At 40.7% G+C, this 25,459-nt stretch overlaps 1 protein-coding gene across 3 annotated transcripts in view; it reads right to left on the bottom strand.

Moving 5' to 3' along the window:
- Positions 1–25,459, bottom strand: part of LOC133559511 (alpha-1,6-mannosylglycoprotein 6-beta-N-acetylglucosaminyltransferase B-like) — a 373,716-nt gene that overhangs the window by 100,853 nt on the left and 247,404 nt on the right. For all 3 annotated transcript variants that reach the window (XM_061911345.1, XM_061911354.1, XM_061911358.1), the window contains one exon: positions 18,963–19,132. In XM_061911345.1, coding sequence (XP_061767329.1) covers positions 18,963–19,132 — 170 coding nt within the window. The remainder of the gene's footprint in view (positions 1–18,962; positions 19,133–25,459) is intronic.

The following is a 25,459-nucleotide window of genomic DNA, read 5'->3' as shown; positions in this document are numbered from 1 at the left end:
CTTTAAACTTGCGAATTATGCTCCCAACTGTGTCTCTTGGAATGTGTTACGTCCTTGCTATTTTCTTATATCCATATCCTTTCTTATGAAGAGAAATTACCTCCTCTCTTGACTTCTTTGACCACTCCCTGGACTTCACCATGTTGCAAATACACCATTGACCATCTACAACAGGGGTGTCAAACTCAAATACAGAGTGGGCCAAAATTCTAAACTGAACAAAGCCGCGGGCCAAAGTTGAACAACTTAACCTTTTAATAGGGAACCAAACAAGTTTTGCATTGAATATTGAACAAGCAAGGCTTATATAACTTTATAGTGACATGCAAAATCGAGGTTTGTTGGTAGCGGGGGTGTATATTGTAGTGTCCTGGAAGAGTTAGTGCTGCAAGGGGTTATGGGTATTTGTTCCGTTGTGCTTGTGTTGTGTTACAGTGCGGATGTTCTCCCGAAATGTGTTTGTCATTCTTGTTTGGTGTGGGTTCACAGTGTGGTGCATATTTGTAACAGTGCTAAAGTTGTTTATAAGGCCACCCTCAGTGTGACCTGTATGACTGTTGACCAAGTATGCCCTGCATTCACTTGTGTGTGTGTGTAGAATCTGCATATATTACATGACTGGGCCGGCACGCTGATTTTATGGCGGAAAAGCGGACATGACAACAGGTTGTAGAGGACGCTAAAAGCAGTACCTTTAAGGCACGCTGCCGATATTGTTGTCCGAGTGGAAATCGGGAGAAATTCGGAAGAATGGTTGTCCGGGATTTCAGGAGTCTCCTGGGAAAATCGTGAGGGTTGGCAAGTATTAGAATTAGCGGTGAATGCACCGCCGCTGTATAATACCGACGGGGCAGCTCTAATGTTAATTTAATATTGTCTCAAGGGCCAAAATACATTAAATGGCAAGCCAAATTTGGCCCGCGGGCCAGAGTTTGACACCCATGATCTACAAGAAGCTGAGCGTCACAGTCTTTTTCAATCAGTTTAATTGTTGCTCGTTATGGTTCTAATCACATCTACAGGTGTTTTCAACACCTGATTGAAAAGACCTTATTCAAATTCTGTTCTTAAGAGTTATGATCTTCAAGGGGTTGAATAATTTTGTCAATGAGATATTAAGAGAAATGACACTGTTTGGTATGTTACAAAATATAATGTAATTCAAATTGCATTTGTCTATTTAATGCATCTTTATTTGATATGACTATACACAAAATACGGAATAAATGTCCAACTTGCTAAAACACCAAAATTGTGTGGGGGTTGAATAATTTTGATCACAACTGTAGCTGTGTTTTATATTTAGTGAAATTACGGTATATGCAAGCAAAATCCACACAGATACGCCCAAATGGAGAGTTGTTTGATTTCCTGACTATGTCACTGTGAGGCCCAGACCAAAAAAACAGTTTGAAGAAAATTAGCGACAACAGTCTAAAAAGGGGTGAATTAATCCATCAAAATGATGATGACCCACTTAACAACAAACTGAGGCACAGCGTCTATGTGAGATGAGGCCACCATGGGGACATCTGCAAATATTACGCGCTTGAACATTAAATGAAGTCGCCAGCGACACTCAGGAAAGAATGACAAGAAAGCTGTTAAGTGATGGTGAGAGTGTACTGACACGCGGATGAATGTGATGGCACAAACACTCGTCAGCCTGTCAAGTCAAGCGGGTGTATCCATGCACACACTGCTTACTTTGCAACTTTCTGAAGCTACAAACCACCTGGATTCGAATCGCACTACAGAAATATCCGAAAAGGACAACATATTGCTTAGAATTGTTGTAAAGAACCCAACATTCACATACAGGTATATTGCCAAAAGTATTTGGCCACCTATCCAAATGATGAGAATCAGGTGTACTAATCACTTGGCCCAGCCAAAGGTGTAAAAAAATCAAGGCATGTTAGGCATGGAGACTGTTTCTACAAACATTTATGAAAGAATGGGCTGCTCTCAGAAACTAAGTGATTTCCAGCGTGGAACTGTCATAGGATGCCACCTGTGAAACAAATCCAGCCGTGAAATTTCCTCGCTCCTAAATATTCCAAAGTCAACTGTCTGCTTTATAATAAGAAAAGTGAAGAGTTTGGGAACAACGACAACTCAGCCACAAAGTGGTAGGCCATGTAAACTGACAGAGAGAGGTTAACATAGTGCAAAGACCTTCTGCACAGTCAGTTGCTACAGAGCTCCAAATTTCATGTAACCTTCCACGTGCAGTACGCAGAGAGCTTCATGGAATGGGTTTCCATGGCCGAGCTCCTGTATCTAAGCCATGCATCACCAAGTCTAATGCAAAGCGTGGCATGCAATGGATGCAAAGCACGTTGCCAGTGGACTCTAGAGCAGTGGAGACGCGTTCTCTGGAGTGATGAGTCACACTTTTCCATCTGGCAATCTGGTGGACGAGTCTGGGTTTGGAGGTTGCCAGGAGAACACTACATTTCGGACTGCATTGTGCCGAGTGTGAAATTCGGTGTAGGAGGAATTATGATGTGGGGTTGTTTTTCCAGGAGTTGGGCTTGGCCCCTTAGTTCCAGTGAAATGAATTTTAAATGCTCCAGGATACCAAAACATTTTGGATAATTCTATGGTCCCAACATTGTGGAAAAATTTTAACAATGCCCTAATATCCTACTGTGCAATACTACCATTCGAGTGCAATACGTCCGTCACTGATTGTTATTTATTACTTCGGTACTCCTGTCTTGTTCTGAATATTGTACAGTATTTGTATTTTGTACTTCTATAGTGTTTTGTATATTGTACAGAATTGCTTATTATTTTTATTGGATAGTAGTCCGTTTATTTCAATTGTTAGTTTTTCCTTTTTACCTCTTATGTCATTTATTTCACCCCATATTTGTTCCCACTACCGCACCTTCAGTTGGAGTCTTTAATCTCGTTATATGCAAATATAATGACAATAAAGTTCATTCTATTCTATTCTATTCTATTCTAACTTGACTGGCCTGCACAGAGTCCTGACCTGAACGCGGTAGAAAACCTCTGGCATGAATTAGAACAGAGACTGAGAGCCAGGCCTTTTCGACCAACATCAGTATGTGACCTCACTAATGAATGGTCAAAATTTCTTACAAACACACTCCACAACCTTGGCTTGAGGCTTCTGCTACAATTCCAATTACTGAAAGGTTAAAAAACACACACAATGATACTGTACTTAAATTGGGAGTAGAGTGCAGACTTTGCTTCCAAATGCAAAAAGTCAAAAGTATATTATGTGGAAACCGTTTGGAGTGGGCCTCTTCCTCTTCCAACATGACTGTGCACCAGGGCACAAAGCAAGGTCCACAAAGACATGGATGTCAGAGTCTGGTGTGGATTAACTTGACTGGCCTGCACAGAGTCCTGACCTGAACCCGATAGAACACCTTTGGCATGAATTAGAACGGAGACTGAGAGCCAGGCCTTTTCGACCGTCATCAGTGTGTGACCTCACTAATGAATGGTCAAAAATTCCTACAAACACACTCCACAACCTTGGCTTGAGGCTTCTGCTACAATTCCAATTGCTGAAAGGTTAAAAAACACACACAATGATACTGTAATTGGGAGTAGAGTGCAGACTTTGCTTCCAAATGCAAAAAGTCAAAAGTATATTTCATCCTGTCCCTTTTCTCTTGTTCAGTGTCTTCACGGGAACATCCCATAACACAAAGCTGCACAACAGGGCTGATGAATGGATAATGTCTCTTTTACTGGAGCTCACTTTAAAGTGTCCCCAGGCCCTTCAGCTATTTAATGGCCACTGCTTCTTTCCCAGAGAAAAAAAAAGATAGCGACAGAATGATGAAACAAGAAGCTCATCCGTGGAGCATTCCTTCAAGTTCTGATGTTTTGTTTGTGGCTGACTGATGCGGCCTATATGTAGAATTTCGAGGAAAAAAATTAATCTATTCTGTTTTGGAACAAGACTGTAACATAACATGTGAAAAGTAAAGTGCTGTGAATATTTTTCGGATGCACTGTAACTCTTGACACGTGGAATGATGACAAGAGCAGACAGAATTTTTTTTTTTTAAATATGCACGTCACTATACTAGCGTATAATAGTTCATTTGCTGAGGTGCAGTGCTGTCTAGTAAAAGGTTACAAGCAAGACTGTAGGTGACGACATGCAGCGAAAATTGCAAGAAGCAAATTCATTTCAATTTGAAGGGATACAATTGGCCGGAAACGTTTTTTAAAGAAAAAGAATGGATATGAAAGAAAATATAAGAAAGAAGGTTGGTTGGAACTGTAAGGAAAGACACAGCTTGTGGAAGCAAAGTCTTTGGAGTACCAGGCTTGTCCCTGACAGTTTGGTATTGTTTAGTTTTTTCCTCTATGTAAGTCTTTGTTTCCTGTCAGCGCTTTTATTTTGGTAATTTCCTGCTTTTCTCCCTGAGCGCTGTTTCCCCTCAGCTGCGTCTGATTGGCACCTGGCCACACCTGGTGTCAATCAGCCCGCTCTTATTTGAACCTGATTTTTTCTCCAGTCAGGGCTGGATTATTGTCGTGTTGATGTCACCACTACCTGTCAATGTCATGATTACTTATCGTTGTAGCCGTATCTAATTCTGTTGACTCTGTTCATGCCTTAGTTCTTTCGTGTCATAGCCAAGTTTGTTATCCGCCTCGCACGCGCCTTTTGTTTGGTTTTGTTTTAGTGTTAAATTAAATCATGTTTTCCTTTACAAAGCCTGCCGTCTTCTCTGCATCTTGTGGTTCGTCACAAACTCAATGTGACATGGAGCAGCCAAAGCCTTAGCATGCAATTAGACACAATTAAACAGACTGAATTTCCCACTGCTCTAAAGATGCTTTTAAGTAAATAATCGTGTAGTTAGGGGCAGACATATTAATCCTGTGCTAACTCAACAAATCATACAAACTGAGGTAGAAACTATTCAAGAAGGTTGAGTTACTCCCTGCCTTCTAGGGATCATGTCAACAAATAAAAAATAAAAAATTAACAGAATATTGCAGTAAATCAAACACTGTTGACTTATTTAAAATTTGCACAAAAGATTAAACTTTTCACAGAACTATATCAATGTGCAGTGTCTCATGCAGCATTTTAAGTGGGGTTACCTTTTTTTTTATTTTACTCCTGTTTGTTTTACTTTGGGTCGAGGGGGAGGATTTGCTTCACCGTGTACCTCTCTTGCTTGGTATACTTGCTCGCCCCGGTCGGTATAAACTACAAACCCCGTTTCCATATGAGTTGGGAAATTGTGTTAGATGTAAATATAAGCAGAATACAAAGCTTTGCAAATAATTTTCAACTCATATTCAGTTGAAAATGCTACAAAGACAACATATTTATAAGAGGAATGTGTACTATGGCTATGAGTTGTTGTTTTTTTCCCCTTGGCCTCAGTCTGGACCCCCTCTCCAGGGGCCCAGGCTTACACCGATTTTTTATTTTATTTTATCTTTATCTCATCTTTTTTGTAAGGGGCGCTGGAAGCCGGCAGACCCGTCAGCAATCCTGTTCTGTCTCCCTTTAATGTTTGTCTGATCTTGAAAGGGATTGTGCTGAAGGAATAAAAAAAGTACAATCTTATCTAATCTATTTGATGTTCAAACTGATAAACATTTCTTTTTTTTCTGCAAATAATCATCAACTTTAGAATTTGATGCCAGCAACACGTGACAAAGAAGTTAGGAAAAGAGGCAATAAATGCTGAAAAAGTTAATGAATGCTCATCAAAAACTTATTTGGGGCATTACTGCCCAAAGCATGCATAACTTACACATCTGTGAAGGCACCATTAATGCTGAAAGGTCCATACAGGTTTTGGAGCAACATATGCTGCCATCTAAACACCGTCCTTTTCATGGACGCCCCTGCTTATTTCAGCAAGACAATGCCAAGCCACATTCAGCACGTGTTACAACAGCGGGTCTTTGTAAAAAAAAAAAGGAGTGTGGGTACTTTCCTGGCCCGCCTGCAGTCCAGACCTGTCTCCCATCGAAAATGTGTGGCGCATTATGAAGCGTAAAATACGACAGTGGAGACCCCGGACTGTTGAACGACTGAAGCTCTACATAAAACAAGAATGGTAAAGAATTCCACTTTCAAAGCTTCAACAATTAGTTTCCTCAGTTCCCAAACGTTTATTGAGTGTTGTTAAAAGAAAAGGTGATGTAACACAGTGGTGAACATGCCCTTTCCCAACTACTTTGGCACGTGTTGCAGCCATGAAATTCTAAGTTAATTATTATTTCCAAAAAAAAAAAAAAAAGTTTATGAGTTTGAACATCAAATATCTTGTATTTGTAGTGTATTCAATTGAATATGGGTTGAAAATGATTTGCAAATCATTGTATTCCGTTTATATTTACATCTCACACAATTTCCCAACTCATATGGAAACGGGGTTTGTATTTGCCTGCTTAACAGAATTTTTATTGCGACATCCAGTGGACACATTTATTAGTGCGGCATACATACATTTCCTATTATGCAGCTCATTTTCTGTAGTCTGGAAAATCCGGTAAGCCGGTATATTTAAAAAAGTGCATTGATGGGTGGCGAAAGAACCTCCTGGTTATGTTTGACTTCATCAGTAAAACACGGGGTTGCAGACCACCTGTGCAATGACTGCCGTTGAGTTGCAAGTGCGCTGGAGCAGCTGGAGTATAATATAGTGCAGGTGTACCTCTCTCTGTCTTCTCTCACTCTCACACTAATCCATCTCAGGTGCCTTTGAAATCTCATTTGCACCGGCTCCATTTCCATTAAGCAACTCTCAGTTAGCGCACACTGTGAAAAACGCACACTCGGCAGAAAAAGGTGAGGACGCAAACTTTGCTTCTGTAATGTCCACGCCAGTAATAGTGGAAGTGCGATTCACCCTGGTGCAGAATGAAGGATGATCCACATTGCACGACAAAGGATATCAGCCAATGTCTGACACAAAGCTTACCGATCTTACTGATAGGATGCAGTGCAGTAACAGCTCGAGATGCCACCTCAGTAGAAGCATTTAAGTCTCACCTTAAAACTCATTTGTATACTCTAGCCTTTAAATAAACTCCCTTTTTAGACCAGTTGATCTGCCCTTTCTTTTCTTTTTCTTCTATGTCCCACTCTCACTTGTGGAGGGGGTCCGATCCGATCCGGTGGCCATGGATGACGTACTGGCTGTCCAGAGTTGGGACCCAGGATGGACCGCTCGTCCAGAGTCGGGACCCAGGATGTACTGCTTGTCTGTGCATCGGCTTGGGGACATCCTTGCGCTGCTGATCCGCCTCCGCTTGAGATGGTTTCCTGCTGGCTCCGCTGTGAACGGGACTCTCGTTGCTGTGTTGGATCCATTATGGATTGAACTTTCACAGTATCATGTTAGACCCGCTCGACATCCATTGCTTTTGTCCTCTCCAAGGTTCTCATAGTCATCATTGTCACCGACGTCCCACTGGGTGTGAGTTTTCCTTGCCCTTATGTGGGCCTACCGAGGATGTCGTAGTGGTTTGTGTTGTGGTTTGTGCAGCCCTTTGAGACACTAGTGATTTAGGGCTATATAAGTAAACATTGATTGATTGATTGAAAGCTGCGTTATTTGCACATTTGTACAGAGAGGAAGCTAATTCAGCACTGTTCTCCGTCACCTTTACATATTTTGCATATTTTCTCCTCATCTCATGATAACAGACTGAGAAGTGTGATATTTATCAACTACTCGAAGACAGTGAGAGATTTAAATAACACGATACAAGATTTAGAGGAGGACTTATTATTTTCTTACCTATTGGTTGGGCTACGCGATATATCGATATACTCGATATATCGATATATTCGATATATCGCGGGTATGTCTCTGAGCGATATAGAAAATGACTATATCGTGATATTCGAGTATACGTTCTCACGCAGTTGCTTTTAGCTGCGGGCATTACACTAGAGCCGTTTCTCACTGTTTTATGTCTCTCCTTCTCACAGAGACGTAAAACAAATGCACCTTCTTACACACGTCACATATATATACGCCCTCGCCGAGCAGAGGGGTAGCGGCATGGGTAAAGTTAGCTGGTAATACGAGAGAAAGAAGGTGCAAATCTGGTAACAAATGAAGGAAGAACTAATTCCCAAGAAAAACAGCAGGGGGTCCATCGTCTGGCTGTGGTTTGGCTTCAAGCGGGAATATGTCGAATAGACCAGTGGTTCTCAAATGGGGGTACGCGTACCCCTGGGGGTACTTGAAGGTATGCCATGGGGTACGTGAGATTTTTTAAACATATTCCAAAAATAGCAACAATTCAAAAATCCTTCATAAAATATATTTATTGAATTGGGGTCTTATGCCGACATATGGACACTTATACTTTTATCTGGTTTTGTCAGAAGAGTGTAACATACAATGGAATTTGGAAAAAAAAAAGTGTAAAAATAAAAATCAAGCATGTCACTACACATGAAGTACACATCTGTGTACTTATGGACTAAGTACATCATATAAAAGATGAGTTTTTGTTTTATTCTAAATAGGGTCCAATAAGCCAAAATAGTAAAGGGAATTAAAAAAAATAAATAATGTTAACAAACATCTTGGGCCTTAAGAGGTTAAACCGAGTTGTTTGGTTAATCCATTCCATAGTTTAATTCCACATACTGGAATGCTAAAGGTTTTAAGTGTTGTGCGAACATACACGTGTTTTAAAATTACATTTTCCTCTAAGGATATATTTCTCCTCTTTTTTTGAGAAAAACTGTTGTGCATTCTTGGGTAGCAGGTGATACTTTGCTTTGTACATCATTTTAGCTGTTTGCAAATGCACCAAATCGTTGAATTTCAATATTTGGGATTGAATAAATAAAGGGTTTGTATGTTCTCTATATCCAGCATTATTTATTATTCTAATTGATCTTGGTTGTAACACAGTTAGTGAACGAAGCGCCCAAAAGTGTGTTTTTGTCAAGGCGTGGACTTTGATGTGGTTTGTTTTCCTGTGGTGCTAAGTGACTGGATCGGACACAACGTGAAGGTAATGACATCTTTTAATAATAACTCGAAAGTACTCCCAAAATTAAAAAGGGTGTAAACAAATAGCACTCACAGCAGAGGTAAAAAACTTGGCTATAAAACACAACTATTAATACAACAAACTATGGACACAAAATAAAACTTGCAAACTATGGCATGAATAACAAAACTTACGGGGAACGAGAAAAGAGCACGGATCATCAGCATGGAGCAAGGGTGTGTAGAGGATGTGTCGCCAGGCTGACTGCCTGGCAACTAGAGGCTTAAATAGTGCTGTGGTGCTGGAAAACAGGTGCGTGAGTTCAAATGAATCAGGTGTGTGAGGACAGGTGAACTGATTGGTAGGCATGGAAACAAAACAGAATGAAAAAACAGGAACTAAAGGAGTCTTGAAGTAATTTAACACAACTAAACAAAACATGATCACAAAGACATGAGGTTTTTTTTACCCTTTCAATATCTACTCCATCTATTTGTAATTGTGTTTGACTTTCTCTTCTACTGTTACCAAATAACATTTAGATTTTATTGAGATCTGAGGTCTATTTTTTTTAAACGATCTTTTTAATTTGTTAATTTCTCATGTTATTGAGTGACTGAGGCATTAAGGAGTGGGACAGCTTTAGTGTTCTCGGACAAACACCAGGTAGCATCTTTGAGCAGATAATACTGTATCATCTCATTCAGACTTGTCAGGTCGGTAGTGCATTCACTTAAAGCAGTGGTTCTCAAACTTTTTTCAGTGATGTACCGCCTGTGAACATTTTTTTAATTCAAGTACCCTCTAATCAGAGCAAAGCATTTTTGTTTGAAAAATGAGATAAAGAAGTAAAATACAGCACTATGTCATCAGTTTCTGATTTATTGAATTGTATAACAGTGAAAAATTTTGCTCATTTGTAGTGGTCTTTCTTGAACTATTTGGAAAAAAAGACATAAAAAGGACTAAAACTTGTTGAAAAATAAACAAGTGATTCAATAATAAATAAAGATTTCTACACATAGAAGTAATCATCAACTTAAAGTGCCCTCTTTGGGGATTGTAATAGAGATCCATCTGGATTCATGAACTTAATTCTAAACATTTCTTCACCAAAAAAAGAAATCTTTAACATCAATATTTATGGAACATGTCCACAAAAAATCTTGCTGTCAACATTGAATATTGCATTGTTGCATTTTTTTTTCACAGTTCAAAATATGAACTTACATTCATATTTTATTGAAGTATTATTCAATAAATATATTATTCTGATTGATCTTTATTGTAACACAGTTAGTGAACGAAGCGCCCAAAAGTGTGTTTTTGTCAAGGCGTGGACTTTGATGTGGTTTGTTTTCCCGTGGTGCTAAGCGACTGGATCGGACACAACGTGAAGGTAATGACATCTTTTAATAATACCTCGAAAGTACTACCAAAAAAAAAAAAAAAGGGTATAAAAAAAAAAGGCGATCACAGCGGAGGTACAAAACTTGGTTATGAAACAAAACTTGGTTATGAAACAAAACTATTACTACAACATAAACTATGGACACTTGCAAACTATGGCATGATTTTTGAATTGTTGTTATTTTTATAATATTTAAAAAAAATCTCACGTACCCCTAGGCATACCTTCAAGTACCTCCAGGGGTACGCGTACCCCCATTTGAGAACCACTGGCTTAAAGGGGAATATTATCACAATTTCAAAAGGGTTAAAAACAATAAAAATCAGTTCCCAGTGGCTTGTTGTATTTTTTTAAGTTTTTTTCAAAATTTTACACCTCCCGGAATATCCCTGAATAAAACTTTAAAGTGCCTTATTTTCGCTATCTTCGAAACCACTATCCATTTCTCTGTGACGTCATACAGTGCTGCCAATACAAACAACATGGAGGTTACCACAGCAAGATATAGCGACATTAGCTCGGATTCAGACTCGGATCTCAGCGCCTTAAGCGATTCAACAGATTATGCATGTATTGAAACAGATGGTCGGAGTATGGAGGCAGATAGCGAAAACGAAATTGAAGAAGAAATGGAAGCTATTGAGCGAATAGCTATTGACGCTATTCGGCCATAGCATGGGTGTACCTAATGAAGTGGCCCATAGTATGGCTGCCTTATTAGCATCGCCGGTAAAATGTGCGGACCAAACGATCAGGACTTTCACATCTTGTGACACTGGAGCAACTTAAATCTGTCGATTGGTAAGTGTTTGTTTCGCATTAAATGTGGGTATCTAGTTTCAAATGTACATACAGCTAGCGTAAATAGCATGTTAGCATCGATTAGCGTAGCATGTTAGCATCGATTAGCTGGCAGTCATGCCGTGATCAAATATGTCTGATTAGCACATAAGTCAACAACATCAACAAAATTCACCTTTGTGATTTTGTTGACTTAATCGTTGCAAATGCATCTGCAGGTTATCCATACATCTCTGTGCCTTGTCTGTCTTAGCATCACCGGTCAAATGTGACGACACTCTGGTACATTCAATGGGGGTCTGGCGGCAGATTTCTTGCCAGTGGTGCAACTTGAATCCCTCCCTGTTAGTGTTGTTACACCCTCCGACAACACACCAACGAGGCATGATGTCTCCAAAGTTCCAAAAAATTGTCGAAAAAACGGAAAATAACAGAGCTGAGACCCGGTGTTTGTAATGTGAAAATGAATATGGCAGGTGTGTTACCTCGGTGACGTCACGTTCTGACGTCATCGCTATAAGGCCGATAAACAGAAAGGCGTTTAATTTGCTAAAATTCACCCATTTAGAGTTCGGAAATCGGTTAAAAAAATACATGGTCTTTTTTCTGCAACATCAAGGTACATATTGACGCTTGCATAGGTCTGGTGATAATGTTCCCCTTTTAAGTGAAGGATGATGCAAAAATACACACGCACACACATCAGTTGTATTTACACGCTGCAAGGTTCAATTCCTTCAACTGCATTGTCCAATATATCAAGATGATCCATCTCAGATGAACACGAGCGCGTTTTGCGGGGTCGGGTGGACAGTTTAAGAAAATCCCCAATCACCACAACATCCACACAAAAACGTGTGTCAACCGGGCATCTCAAATGTGACAATTGAAGTCATCCCGTGGATGCCATCATTGTCATCTTTCCAAACTCTGCTGCCTGTGTCCGCAGAGAGAAAAGCAACGGTTGCCAGCAAATGCCACGCTTCCTCTGTAATTTGTAAGGCAGTGCACAGGGCGAATCGTACACAACGTTGTGGTCACCGCAGACAGCATCATACTAGTGCCATTGCAAGAATCAATAGAAAGACAAAGACTATTGGACACAAAGAGGCTGGGAAAAAAAAAAAAAAAAAAAAGATGTCAATCCATGTTGTGATCCCTTGTGCCTGCTCAGAATTACAATTCAGAACTGTACCACTACATATCCGACATCCATCGTCAGGACACGAGGATCTCTGAATGCTGGATGATTGATGAATTTTAGGGCTGGAAAGTAGATTTTGGATAGGCATGCAAAGCAAGCTACAGGGATTTCACCAACAAGCTATATTTACATCCAGCCGTCAACCTTCCCGGTTTGTGTTTTCGCGCGCGCGTGTGTGTGTGTGTGTGTGTGTGTATGTGTGTGTGTGTGTGTGTGTTGGCACCAGAGCTGTAAATGTCAGCAGAAACCTGTCGGCATGCTGACGCAGGGGAAACAAAAGAGGCAGGCTGACAGCATCACACTGACAAGACGTTGCGAACGATATCGATGGGGATCAATAGAGCGACAAATAAATCAACACAAGGTTACTAATCGATGCCTGGTAGGTTTGCAGTGCATCCGGAAAATGTTCACAGCGCTTCGCTGTTTCCACGTTTTGTTATGTTACAGCCTAATTCCAAAACGGATTGAATTCATTTTTTGTCCTCAAAATTCTACACACAATACCCCATAATGACAATGTAAAAGGTGTTTTTTTCAAAAATGTTGCAAATTTATCCCCAAAAAATAAATAAAAAAATCACAATGTACATTGACCCAAGTGTGGGAATGTGTGGCTTTTATAATGATCTGTGAATGTTGTCTGTCTATCTGTGTTGGCCCTGTGATGAAGTGGAGACTTGTCCAGGGTGTACGCCGCCTTCCCCCCAAATGCTGCTGAGATAGGCTCCAGCACCACCCGCAACCACGTAAGGGACAAGCAGTAGAAAATGGATGGATGTACATACGTAAGTATTCACAACTGGATGGATGTAAAAACCCCGTTTCCATATGAGTTGGTAAATTGTGTTAGATGTAAATATAAACGGAATACAATGATTTGCAAATCATTTTCAACCCATATTCAGTTGAATATGCTACAAAGACAACATATTTGATGTTAAAACATTTTATTTTTTGCAAAAAATCATTAGTTTTAGAATTTGATGCCAGCAACACGTGACAAAGAAGTTGGGAAAGGTGGCAATAAATACTGATAAAGTTGAGGAATGCTCATCAAACACTTATATGGAACATCCCACAGGTGTGCAGGTTAATTGGGAACAGGTGGGTGCCATGATTGGGTATAAAAACAGCTTCCCTGAAATGCTAAGTCATTCACAAACAAGGACGGGGCGAGGGTCACCAATTTGTAAGCAAATTGTCAAACAGTTTTAGAACAACATTTCTCAACGAGCTATTGCAAGGAATTTAGGGATTTTACCATCTATGGTCTGTAAAATCATCAAAAGGTTCAGAGAATCTGGAGAAATCACTGCACGTAAGCGATGATATTACAGACCTTTAATCCCTGAAGCGGTACTGCATCAAAAACCGACATCAGTGAGTAAAGGATATCACCACATGGGCTCAGGAACACTTCATAAAACCAATGTCAGTAATTACAGTTGGTTGCTACATCTGTAAGTGCAAGTTAAAACTCTGCTATGCAAAGCGAAAGCCATTTATCAACAACACAAAGGAACGCCGCCGACTTTGCTGGGCCCGAGATCATCTAAGATGGACTGATGCAAAGTGGAAAAGTGTTCTGTGGTCTGACAAGTCCACATTTCAAATTATATTTGGAAACTGTGGGCGTGGTGTCCTCCGGAACAAAGAGGAAAATAACCATCTGGATTGTTATAGGCGCAAAGTTGAAAAGCCAGCATCTGTGATGGTATGGGGGTGTATTAGTGCCCAAGGCATGGGTAACTTACACATCTGTGAAGGCACCATTAATGCTGAATGGTCCATACAGGTTTTGGAGCAACATATGTTGTCATCTAAACAACGTTATCATGGACGCCCCTGCTTATTTCAGCAAGACAATGCCAAGCCACGTGTTACAACAGCGTGGCTTCGTAGTAAAAGAGTGCGGGTACTTTCCTGGCCCGCCTGCAGTCCAGACATGTCTCCCATTGAAAATGTGTGTCGCATTATGAAGTGTAAAATACGACAACAAAACCCGGACTGTTGAACAACTTAAGCTGTACATCAATTAAGAATGGTAAAGAATTCCACTTTCAAAGCTTCAACAAATTGTTTCCTCAGTTCCCAAACGTTTATTGAGTGTTGTTAAAAGAAAAGGTGATGTAACACAGTGGTGAACATGCCCTTTCCCAACTACTTTGGCACGTGATGCAGCCATGAAATTCTAAGTTAATTATTATTTGCAGAAAAAAATTAAGTTTATGAGTTTGAACATCAAATATCTTGTCTTTGTAGTGCATTCAACTGAATATGGGTTGAAAATGATTTGCAAATCATTGTATTCCGTTTATATTTACATCTAACACAATTTCCCAACTCATATGAAAATGGGGTTAGTACATACTGTAAGTATTCACAGCTTTTGCTCAATACTTAGTTGATGCAGCAATTACCACCTCAAGTCTTTTTGAATACAACGCCACAAGCTTGGCACACCTATTTTTGGGCAGTTTGGATTAAAATAAATTAATGTCCTCACAAATTTGAATAGGAAGCATTAATTAATTAATTAAAGCCTGCTCAGTGGCCTTGTGGTTAGAGTGCCCTGAGATGGGTAGGTTGTGAGACTATAAAAATGGGAGCCCTTAGCTCCCTAATTTGCACTCAGCATCAAGGATTTGAATTGGGGGTTAAATCACCAAAATGATTCCCGAGCGCGGCCACCGCTGCTGCTCACTGCTCCCCTCACCTCCCAGGGAGTGGAACAAGGGGATGGGTCAAATGCAGGGAGTAATTTCACCACACCTATTGTGTGTGTGTGTGTGACTATCAGTGGTACTTTAACTTTCAATTTTAATTGGTGAAAAAGTGAATTGTGTCATTGCCTTATGTTGTTGAAATCATTTTGGCAAAGCCCGAACGACCACCTCTGTGTCTTGCTGAAGTATCCACAGCCTGTTGAAATGTCCGTAAGACAGCTATGAAGTTGAAATGAGGCAGCGCACATTTCCACGTCAACGTCAGTCTTGATAGATCTCATCTTCCCCGTGAAAAAGTTTGTACGCTAGATTTTCATGTGTACGCAAGCTTAATGAATACATGAGGACCCTGGTCACTTGTGTACAGTACAGGCAAAAACTTTGGACACACCTTCTCATTTAATGAGCTTTTATTTTTATCATGACTATTTAAATTGTATTTTATCACTGTAAGCATCAAAACTATAAATGAACACGTGGAGTTATGTACTTAACAAAGAAAGGTGAAATAACTGAATACATGTTTTATATTTTAGTTTCTTTAAAATAACCACCCTTTGCTCTGATTCTATTTTGCACACTCTTGGCATTCTCTCGATAAGGCTTCAAGAGGTAGTCACCTGAAATGGTTTACACTTCACAGTGTAAACCATTGAGAGAATGCCAAGAGTGTGCAAAGCAGTAATCAGAGCAAATGGGGGCTATTTTGAAGAAACTACAATACAAACTTGTTATCAGTTATTCGCCCTTTTTTTTGTTAAAGGCCTAATGAAATAAGATTTTCTTATTCAAACGGGGATAGCAGGTCCATTCTATGTGTCATACTTGATCATTTCGCGATATTGCCATATTTTTGCTGAAAGGATTTAGTAGAGAACATCGGTTATAAAGTTCGCAACTTTTGGTCGCTAATAAAAAAGCCTTGCCTGTACCGGAAGTAGCAGACGATGACGTCATCGGTGTGAGGGCTCCTCACATTGTTTACAATGTGAGCCTCCAGCATCAAGAGCTATTCGGACCAAGGAAGAAGGCGACAATTTCCCCATTAATTTGAGCGACGATTAAAGATACATGGATGAGGATATTGATAGTGAAGGACTACAAAAAAAATAAAAAATAAATAAAGTTAAAAAAAAAAAGGCAATTGCATTTGGAGCGATTCAGATATTTTTAGACACATTTACTTGGATAATTCTGGGGAATCCCTTATCTTTCTATTGTGTTGCTAGGGTTTTAGTGAGTTTAACAGTACCTAATAGTCAGAGGGGTGTGTCCATGGCTGTGTTGACACCAGTCTCTGAGGGAAGTCACGGCAGCTGCATGGACGGCGCAAGCTCCGCTGATCTCCGCTGATCTCCGGTAAGAGGCGACTTTTTACCACAATTTTCTCACCGGAACCTGCCGGTTGATAAGTGGTCGGGAACCATGTTCGCTTGACCGCTCTGATCCATAGTAAAGTTTCACCTCCGGGAAATTTAAAGAAGGAAACACCGTGTGTTTATGTGGCTAAAGGCTAAAGCTTCCCACCTCCATCTTTCTACTTTTACTTCTCCGTTATTAATTGAACAAATCGCAAAAATTTCAGCAACACAGATGTCCAAAATACTGTGTAATTGCGCGAGGAAAAGAGACGACTTTTAGCCGCAAATGGTGCTGCGCTAATATGTCCTCTACAGTCCGTGACGTCACACGCACGCGTCATCATTCCGCGATGTTGTCTACAGGAAACTCCGCGGGAAATTTAAAATTGCAATTTAGTAAACTAAACCGGCCGTATTGGCATGTGTTGCAATGTTAATATTTCATCATTGATATATAAACTATCAGACTGCGTGATCGGTAGTAGTGGGTTTCAGTAGCCCTTTAAATAAATAACTCCACATGTGTTCATTCATAGTTGTGATGCCTTCAGTGACAATCCAAAATGCAAATAGTCATGAAAATAAAGAGCACGCATAGAATGTGTCAAGTCTAGGACTCTGCTGTGGATTGTTTTCGCGAGATGCGAAGCGACTGGATCGAACATGGCGTGAAAGGTAATAACATCTTTTAATTAATCTATCAAAAAGTGAAAACAAAACCCGCTCACAGCTGAGGTACAAAACTTGGCTAAGAAAACAAAAACTATTACTATAACGTAAACTACGGACATGAAAACATGAACTAAAAAACTCACTAAACTGCGATGAGGTGGTGACTTGTCCAGGGTGTACCCCGCCTTCCGCCCGATTGTAGCTGAGATAGGCACCAGCACCCCCCCTTACCCCAATGGGAATAAGCGGCAGAAAATGGATGGATGGATGGATGGACTTACGTAGCAAGAAAAGAGCAGCATGAACTATGACCTGGACAGAGTACTCAAAGTGTCAAGAGTGCTGAGCATGAACGTGATGTCGCCAGGCTGACTGCCTGGCAACTACAGGCTTAAATTGTGGTGACGTGAAGTGAAGTGAATTATATTTATATAGTGGTTTTTCTCTAGTGACTCAAAGTGCTTTACATAGTGAAACCCAATATCTAATTTTTACATTTAAACCAGTGTGCGTGAAACTGGGAGCAGGTGGGTAAAGTGTACTAAGAGTGTCAAGAGTGCTGAGCATGAATGTGATGTCGCCAGGCTGACTGCCTGCCAACTACAGGCTTAAATAGTGGTGACGTGAAGTGAAGTTAATTATATTTATATAGCGCTTTTTCTCTAGTGACTCAAAGTGCTTTACATGGTAAAACCCAATATCTAATTTGTACATTTAAACCAGTGTGGGTGAAACTGGGAGCAGGTGGGTAAAGTGTACTAAGAGTGTCAAGAGTGCTGAGCATGAATGTGATGTCGCCAGGCTGACTGCCTGGCAACTACAGGCTTAAATTGTGGTGACGTGAAGTGAAGTGAATTATATTTGTATAGCGCTTTTTCTCTAGTGACTCAAAGTGCTTTACATGGTAAAACCCAATATCTAATTTGTACATTTAAACCAGTGTGGGTGAAACTGGGAGCAGGTGGGTAAAGTGTACTAAGAGTGTTGAGCATGAATGTGATGTCGCCAGGCTGACTGCCTGCCAACTACAGGCTTAAATAGTGGTGACGTGAAGTGAAGTGAATTATATTTGTATAGCGCTTTTTCTCTAGTGACTCAAAGTGCTTTACATGGTAAAACCCAATATCTAATTTGTACATTTAAACCAGTGTGGGTGGAACTGGGAGCAGGTGGGTAAAGTGTCTTGCCCAAGGACACAACAGCAGTGACTAGAATGGTGAAAGCAGGGATCGAACCTGCAAACCTCAAGTTGCTGGCACGGCCGCTCTACCAACCGAGCTATACCGCCCCGACGTGATTAACAACGGGTGCGTGAGTCCAAATGAATCAGGTGCGTGACACGAGGACAGGTGAAAACTAATGGGTTGTCATGGAAACAAAACAGGGAGTGAAAAAACAGGAACTGACAAAATCCAAAAACCAAACAGAACATAGCCAAACTAAACATTTTCACCAAAACATGACAGAATGAGGAGAAGGTGTGTCCAAACTTCTGGCCTGTACTGTACTGTTTGGCCCCACCTGATGTTTTGATTTTAGAAATCTCTCGAACCCGAAAAAAATAACTTTCTTCGAGGAAAAAATATGCCACCTCATACAGTCATTTAGAGTCTGTTTATAGGAGGTGAACCAAAATCCTGGATCAGTTCGTGTACCACCATTTCATTTGCATAGATGCAAATTTTGCTCGGTTGGATTCACCACCACGAACTTGACTTTAATTTGATTGATCAATTGGGAACCTGTTACTGTGCATTATCACCTGCTGAAACAATAACACAACAGCGACTTACTTCTGGAGCTCTTTGACAGACATGGAGATCTTGAGGTTGTGGCCGAGAACATGGAGCGCAGTGAGAATGTCGGCCCACTGGACCATCTCTCCGAGGGGACCTCCTTTAAGCACCTTTGGGCTGAAAACATCTCCAGCCTCCTCTGTTAGGAACCCCACATGGATTAGGATCTGAAAGAGAGCACACAAACACACTCAGTTGTGGTCCGCGTTGTGCAAAGCGGAGATAAGAGTTCAAGACATCGGCTGCGTCCCTTCTTGTGGTGCTTGACATTTGCTGATGACCTTGGAAAACTCAGATAACATAGATTTTTTTGGAAAGTTTTGCAGCATTGTGTGATGGAAGTTGTTTAAAAGCATTTGTCTAGTTTCAGAACTTTGCCTTTGGACAGCAATTTGACGTGTGCTCAGTTTGTGTGTTTATGTGATTTGATTTGAAATCGTTAAAGGCCTACTGAAACCCACTACTACCCACCACGCAGTCTGATAGTTTATATATCAATGATGAAATATTAACATTGCAACACATGCCAATACGGCCGGTTTAGTTTACTAAATTGCAATTTTACATTTTCCGCTGAGTTTCCTGTTGAAAACGTCGCGGGATGATAACGCGTGTTTGTGACGTTATTGGTTGGAGGGGACATATTAGCCCAGTACCACTTAAGGATAAAAGTCGTCTCTTTTCATCGCATAATTACACAGTAATTTCGACATCTGTGTTGCTGAATCTTTTGCAATTTGTTCAGTTAATAATGGAGACTATAAAGAATAATGCTGTTGGTGGAAAGCGGTGGATTGCAGCTGCCTTTAGCACCGAGACACAGCCGGTGTTTCTTTGTTTGTTGTGAAGCTTTGACACAGAGCGGTCAAGCGAACATGTTTCTCTACGTCAACCAGCAAGTTTTTGGATGGGAAAATTGTGATATTAAGTCGGATCTTACCGGACACTTGAGTGGATTACTGTCATACCTATGGATCATGTTTTGTTCTGGTCATGTATGGTTTGGTTTTTTGGACATTTGGTTCTGTCTTTTCGCTTCCTGGTTTGTTTTTGTTACCATAGCTACTCATTAGTTTCCCCTAGTCACGCCCCGATCATCAGCCTCTGACACCTGTTTCTAGTTACCACGGCCACTAACTATGTCACTTTCTTTCTGTCCATCAGTCCGGGATTTTTGCATGTGCTTGCCTTCATGCCTTCACGATTACCTGCTACGCACCCTGCTATCCATGCCCCTTATTTCGGTCACAGTAAGTGTTTTTGTTTTAGTTGTTCATAGTTCTGCCACAATGCAAGTTTAAGTTTATAGTTTATTGTGTTTCATGCCATCGAGCAGGTGTTTTGTTTTCCTGTTTGTATTTTTGTAGCCAAGTTTTGTACCTCTTTATGAGCGCCCTTAGTTTGTTTATTTTTGTATTTAGTGGTCAAATAAACAACCATGTACTTACACTCTCGTCTGGCCCGTCCCGTATCCTCTCTGCATCGAAGAAGCAAAAATAATCCATGTCCAGGTGTGACAGATTACGCGACCTCATCCTGCAGCTCAAAAAGGCAGCTGTGATCTTGGCTCCTCTCAGAGACACTGGTGTTCACCGCAGCCATCTGAATTTCAGGTATGACTTCATAATCTCACTAAAATACTATTAACACAATAAGCAGATAAGGGATTTTCCAGAATTATCCTAGTAAATGTGTCTAATTACATCTCAAACTCTCCCACTGCCGCCGCCTGGAGTTGTCGCCTTTTCTTTTTCTTTTTTTTTGTGCTTCACTCTAACTTTCCTCATTCACGAATCTTTCACCCTCGCTGGGAAAATCGTTGCTTTCTCAGTCCGAATTGCTCTTACTGCTGGTGGCTCGAATTATAAACAATGTGAGAATGTGAGGAGCACCTCACACCAATGACGTCACGCGCACATCGTCTGCTACTTCCGGTACAGGCAAGACTTTTTTTATTAGCGACCAAAAGTTGCGAACTTTATCGTTGATCTTCTCTACTAAATCCTTTCAGCAAAAATTTGGCAATATCGAGAAATGATCAAGTATGACACATAGAATGGACCTGCTATCCCCGTTTGAATAAGAAAATCTAATTTCAGTAGGCCTTTAAACCATACAGTGGTACCTCAGTTGTGCCGTACACACTAATATTGGTATGAATATTTTCTTGAAATAAAATGTAGTTTTTTGTGTACAGTCTCGGTTATAGATACAAATGAACAAAGTCCTGCGTATCATTTCGTGCAATAGTGCCAAAACAAGGAGTCCCACTTGGTCAAATAAGGCATCAAAGGGCCAAAGGAAGAGAAGTTGCAAGGACCAGCATTTTGTTAAAGAAAGTCAGAAACACGTTTGAAAGCAAGAAAGAACTCGTAGCAGAGTACAAAGGTGGCTCTTCTCCTTTTGATTGCCATCAACAACCAATTATTCAATAACAAGGTAAAACAGTGAGGTTAAATGTTCATTTTCCATTGCATTAATCATTTGCAACTAGATATTATCGTCCGATAAATGCTTTAAAATGTAATATCGAAAATTATCAGTTTCAAAATTATCGGTATTGGTTTTAAAAAAAGTAAAATGTATGACTGTAGGGAGAAGAACAGAGCATCAATAAACCTTTGCGTGCCGGCCCAGTCACATAATATCTTCGGCTTTTCACACACACAAGTGAATGCAACGCATACTTGGTCAACAGCCATACAGGTCACACTGAGAGTGGCCGCATAAACAACTTTAACACTGTTACAAATATGCGCCACACTGTAAACCCACACCAAACAAGAATGACAAACACATTTCGGGAGAACATCCACACCGTAACACAACAAACACAACAGAACAAATACAAAGAACCCCTTGCAGCACTAACTCTTCCGGGACACTACAATATACATCCCCGCTACCACCAAACCCCCATCAACACCCCCTCCCAACCCCTATCTCCCGAATTCAGAGGTTTCAAGGTTGGCAAGTATGGTAGGTAGGTCTTTGTTGTCATTGCACAAGTACAACAGAACTTTATTTTCAGCACAAATCCGTAGACAAACAGTGTACAGGGTTACAGAGCAGGAACGCTGATGGGTCGACCCAAGGCGCCCCGTAAAAGATGGGAAAAAGGTCAAGGAGGATGAGTAAAAAAATACAATCTAGACTGGGCTCCTATGGGGGCCCAGTCTGGAGTGGGAAAAAAAAATCCCATCTCAAGTCTAGCAACAGAGGGGAGGGTGTGGGGGCCACAACAGCGGGCTGCAGCTATTCATCCATCACCCCTAAGGAATTTGCGTCATAGGCGGGGGGTGGGGGGGTATGGTGGGGTATGTGTGTGACCTCAGTGTGACCTGTATGGCTGTTGATCAAGTATGGCTTGCATTCGCTTATGTGTGTGTAAAAGCCGCATATATTATGTGACTGGGCCGGCACGCTGTTTGTATGGAGGAAAACGCAGACGTGACGAGGGGTTGTAGAGGACGCTAAAGGCAGTGCCTTTAAGGCATGCCCCCAATATTGTTGTCCGGGTGGAAATCGGGAGAATGGTTGCCCCGGGAGATTTTCGGGAGGGGCGCTGAAATTCGGGAGTCTCCCGGGAAAATTGGGACGGTTGGCAAGTATGCTACTTACCTACTTACCTAAGTTTGTGAGTTACAGTACAACCGTATATGTATTTGGCATTGTTTCTGCATGTAAAACTGTAACTATTACTTATAAAATGTGTTTTTGAAAGTGAAGATACATTTGATACAATATTTTTATTTCATTATTATTTTTTGCATTGCACTGTGGCTCGTTTTGTATCATGTTATTAGCAGCCCAGTACACTGCAAAAACTGAAATCTAAGTAAGATTAAATATCTCAAATAAGTGTAATATTTGCTTAATTTCTGTCTAATAAGATAATTATTCTCACTAAGCAGATTTTATGTTAGTGTTTTACTTGTTTTAAGGGTTTTGGTCCTAAATGATCTCAGATATTACAGATTGTTGCTGAGATTTTATGACCTATATTGAGTAAAACATGCTTGAAACTAAAATATCAACTGTTGCAAAACTGTGTCATCAACACTCACAAGTATAAAACTACTTTTTAAAGGCCTACTAAAATGAGATTTTCTTATTCAAACGGGGATGGCAGGTCCATTCTATGTGTCATACTTAAACATTTCGTGATATTGCCATATTTTTGCTGAAAGGATTTAGTAGAGAACATCCACGATAAAGTTCCCAACTTTCGGTGTTAACAGAAAAGCCCTGCCACTACCGGAAGTCGCAGACGATGACGTCACAAGTGTGGGGGCTCCTCACATATTCACATTGATTTTAATGGGAGCCTCCAACAAAAAGTGCTATTCGGACCGAGAAAACGACAATTTCCCCATTAATTTGAGCGAGGATAAAAGATTCTTGTTTGAAGATATTGATAGCGACGGACTAGAAAAAAAAATAAAACAATAAAAAAAAAAAAGTTTAAAAAAAACGCAATTGCATTGGGACTGATTCCGATGTTTTTAGACACATTTACTAGGATAATTCTGGGAAATCCCTTATCTTTCTATTGTGTTGCTAGCGTTTTAGTGAGTTCAACAGTACCTGATAGTCGGAGGTGTACGTCCACGGGTGTGTTGACGCCAACGTCTCAGTGGAGTCGACGGCAGCTATGGACGGCACAAGCTCAGCTTTTCTCCAGTAAGAAGCGACTTTTTAACCACAATTTTCTCACCAAAACCTGCTGGTTGACATGTAGTCGGGATCCATGTTCGCTTGACCGCTCTGATCCATAGTAAAGTTTCACCTCACCTCCAGGAATTTTAAACAAGGAATAAACCGTGTGTTTGTGTTGCTAAAGGCTCAAGCTTCCTAACTCCATCTTTCTACTTTGACTTCTCCAATATTAATTGAACAAATTGCAAAAGATTCAGCAACACAGATCTCCAAAATACTGTGTAATTATGCCGTTAAAGCAGACGACTTTTAGCTGTGTGTGCGCAGCGCTCATACTTCCTAAAAACCGTCATTACAAGACGTTTTCAAGACGAAACTCCCGGGAAATTTAAAATTGCAATTTAGTAAACTAAAAAGGCCGTATTGGCATGTGTTGCAATGTTAATATTTCATCATTGATATATAAACTGTCAATCTGCGTGGTGGGTAGTAGTGGGTTTCTGTAGGCCTTTAAAGTAATAATTTCTTACTTCAAGCATGAAAAAAAAATATCATGATGCCGAGCGGATATCGTTATGTCAAGAGAGTGGCACTAGCATTTACTTATTTAAGAATGTTTTTCAACATATTAAGCAAAAATGTCTCTATTTTTTTTCTACCAAGAAAAGTGCACTTGTTATTAGTGGGATTACACTTATTTTAAGGTATTTTTGGGTTCATTGAGGTTAGCTTTACTTTTTTTTGAAAGTCTTGACAAGCCGAATTTCTTGTTCTATTGGCAGATAATTTTCCATCCATCCATCCATCCATTTTCTACCGCTTATTCCCTTTTGGGGTCGCGGGGGGCGCTGGCGCCTATCTCAGCTACAATCGGGTGGAAGGCGGGGTACACCCTGGGCAAGTCGCCACCTCATCGCAGGGCCAACACAGATAGACAGACAACATTCACACTCACATTCACACACTAGGGCCAATTTAGTGTTGCCAATCAACCTATCCCCAGGTGCATGTCTTTGGAAGATGGAGGAAGCCGGAGTACCCGGAGGGAACCCACGCATTCACGGGTAGAACATGCAAACTCCACACAGAAAGATCCCGAGCCTGGATTTGAACCCAGGACTGCAGGAACTTCGTATTGTGAGGCAGATGCACTAACCCCTCTGCCACTGTGAAGCCCTGGCAGATAATTTTGCTTAGTTCAAATAAAATACCCCTCATTTTTGTATTTTTGTATTTTTGTTTTTCAACACTGACTTTTTGCAGTGTTAACCTTGGCGTACTGGATTGTGTACAGCTAATGCTGCTTTTTAAAGTGTTCTGTAAACAAAGTTTAGTCACTGATTAATCAGGGGATGTTATTTAGGCATATTTCACTTGTGGTTTAATTGAAAACCCTCATCGTACCACCTGCAAAATCATTACAGCGCAGCAAGAAAAAAGCGACGTGTTGCTTTTCATACTGGATTAGACTGGGCCATGTCGTGGCAATGCGCTGCAGAGTAATCCTGATTACTTAACCCAGCATGAGCACCTCACTGCTCGATGGCAAACAGGGTGCACTACTAGAAGCACGCATCCTTGATGAACCTCGGTCCGACTGTGCGTGTGTGAACTATGCCAAGAGTTTGGATGCTTCTTACTTAAGTCAACCTCCTGCTACGCCTCTCCGCTTGCTCGTATAAAATACGATGTGTTGTCTACAGATATTACTATGAAGTGTACCGACATGTTGTGAACATGCACGAAATGCCAAAGAAAGATTGGAAAAACAGCAGTTGTCAGGCCCCACTGACAGTCCAGCTGGCATGAAACACCCCCGCCCCCGCTTTAATAAG

The sequence above is a fragment of the Nerophis ophidion genome, linkage group LG01 (assembly GCF_033978795.1).
Source record: "Nerophis ophidion isolate RoL-2023_Sa linkage group LG01, RoL_Noph_v1.0, whole genome shotgun sequence".
Classification (NCBI taxonomy): Eukaryota; Metazoa; Chordata; class Actinopteri; order Syngnathiformes; family Syngnathidae; genus Nerophis; species Nerophis ophidion.
The sequence above is the reverse complement of the archived record's forward strand: the minus strand, read 5'-3'. Positions and strand labels throughout refer to the sequence as shown.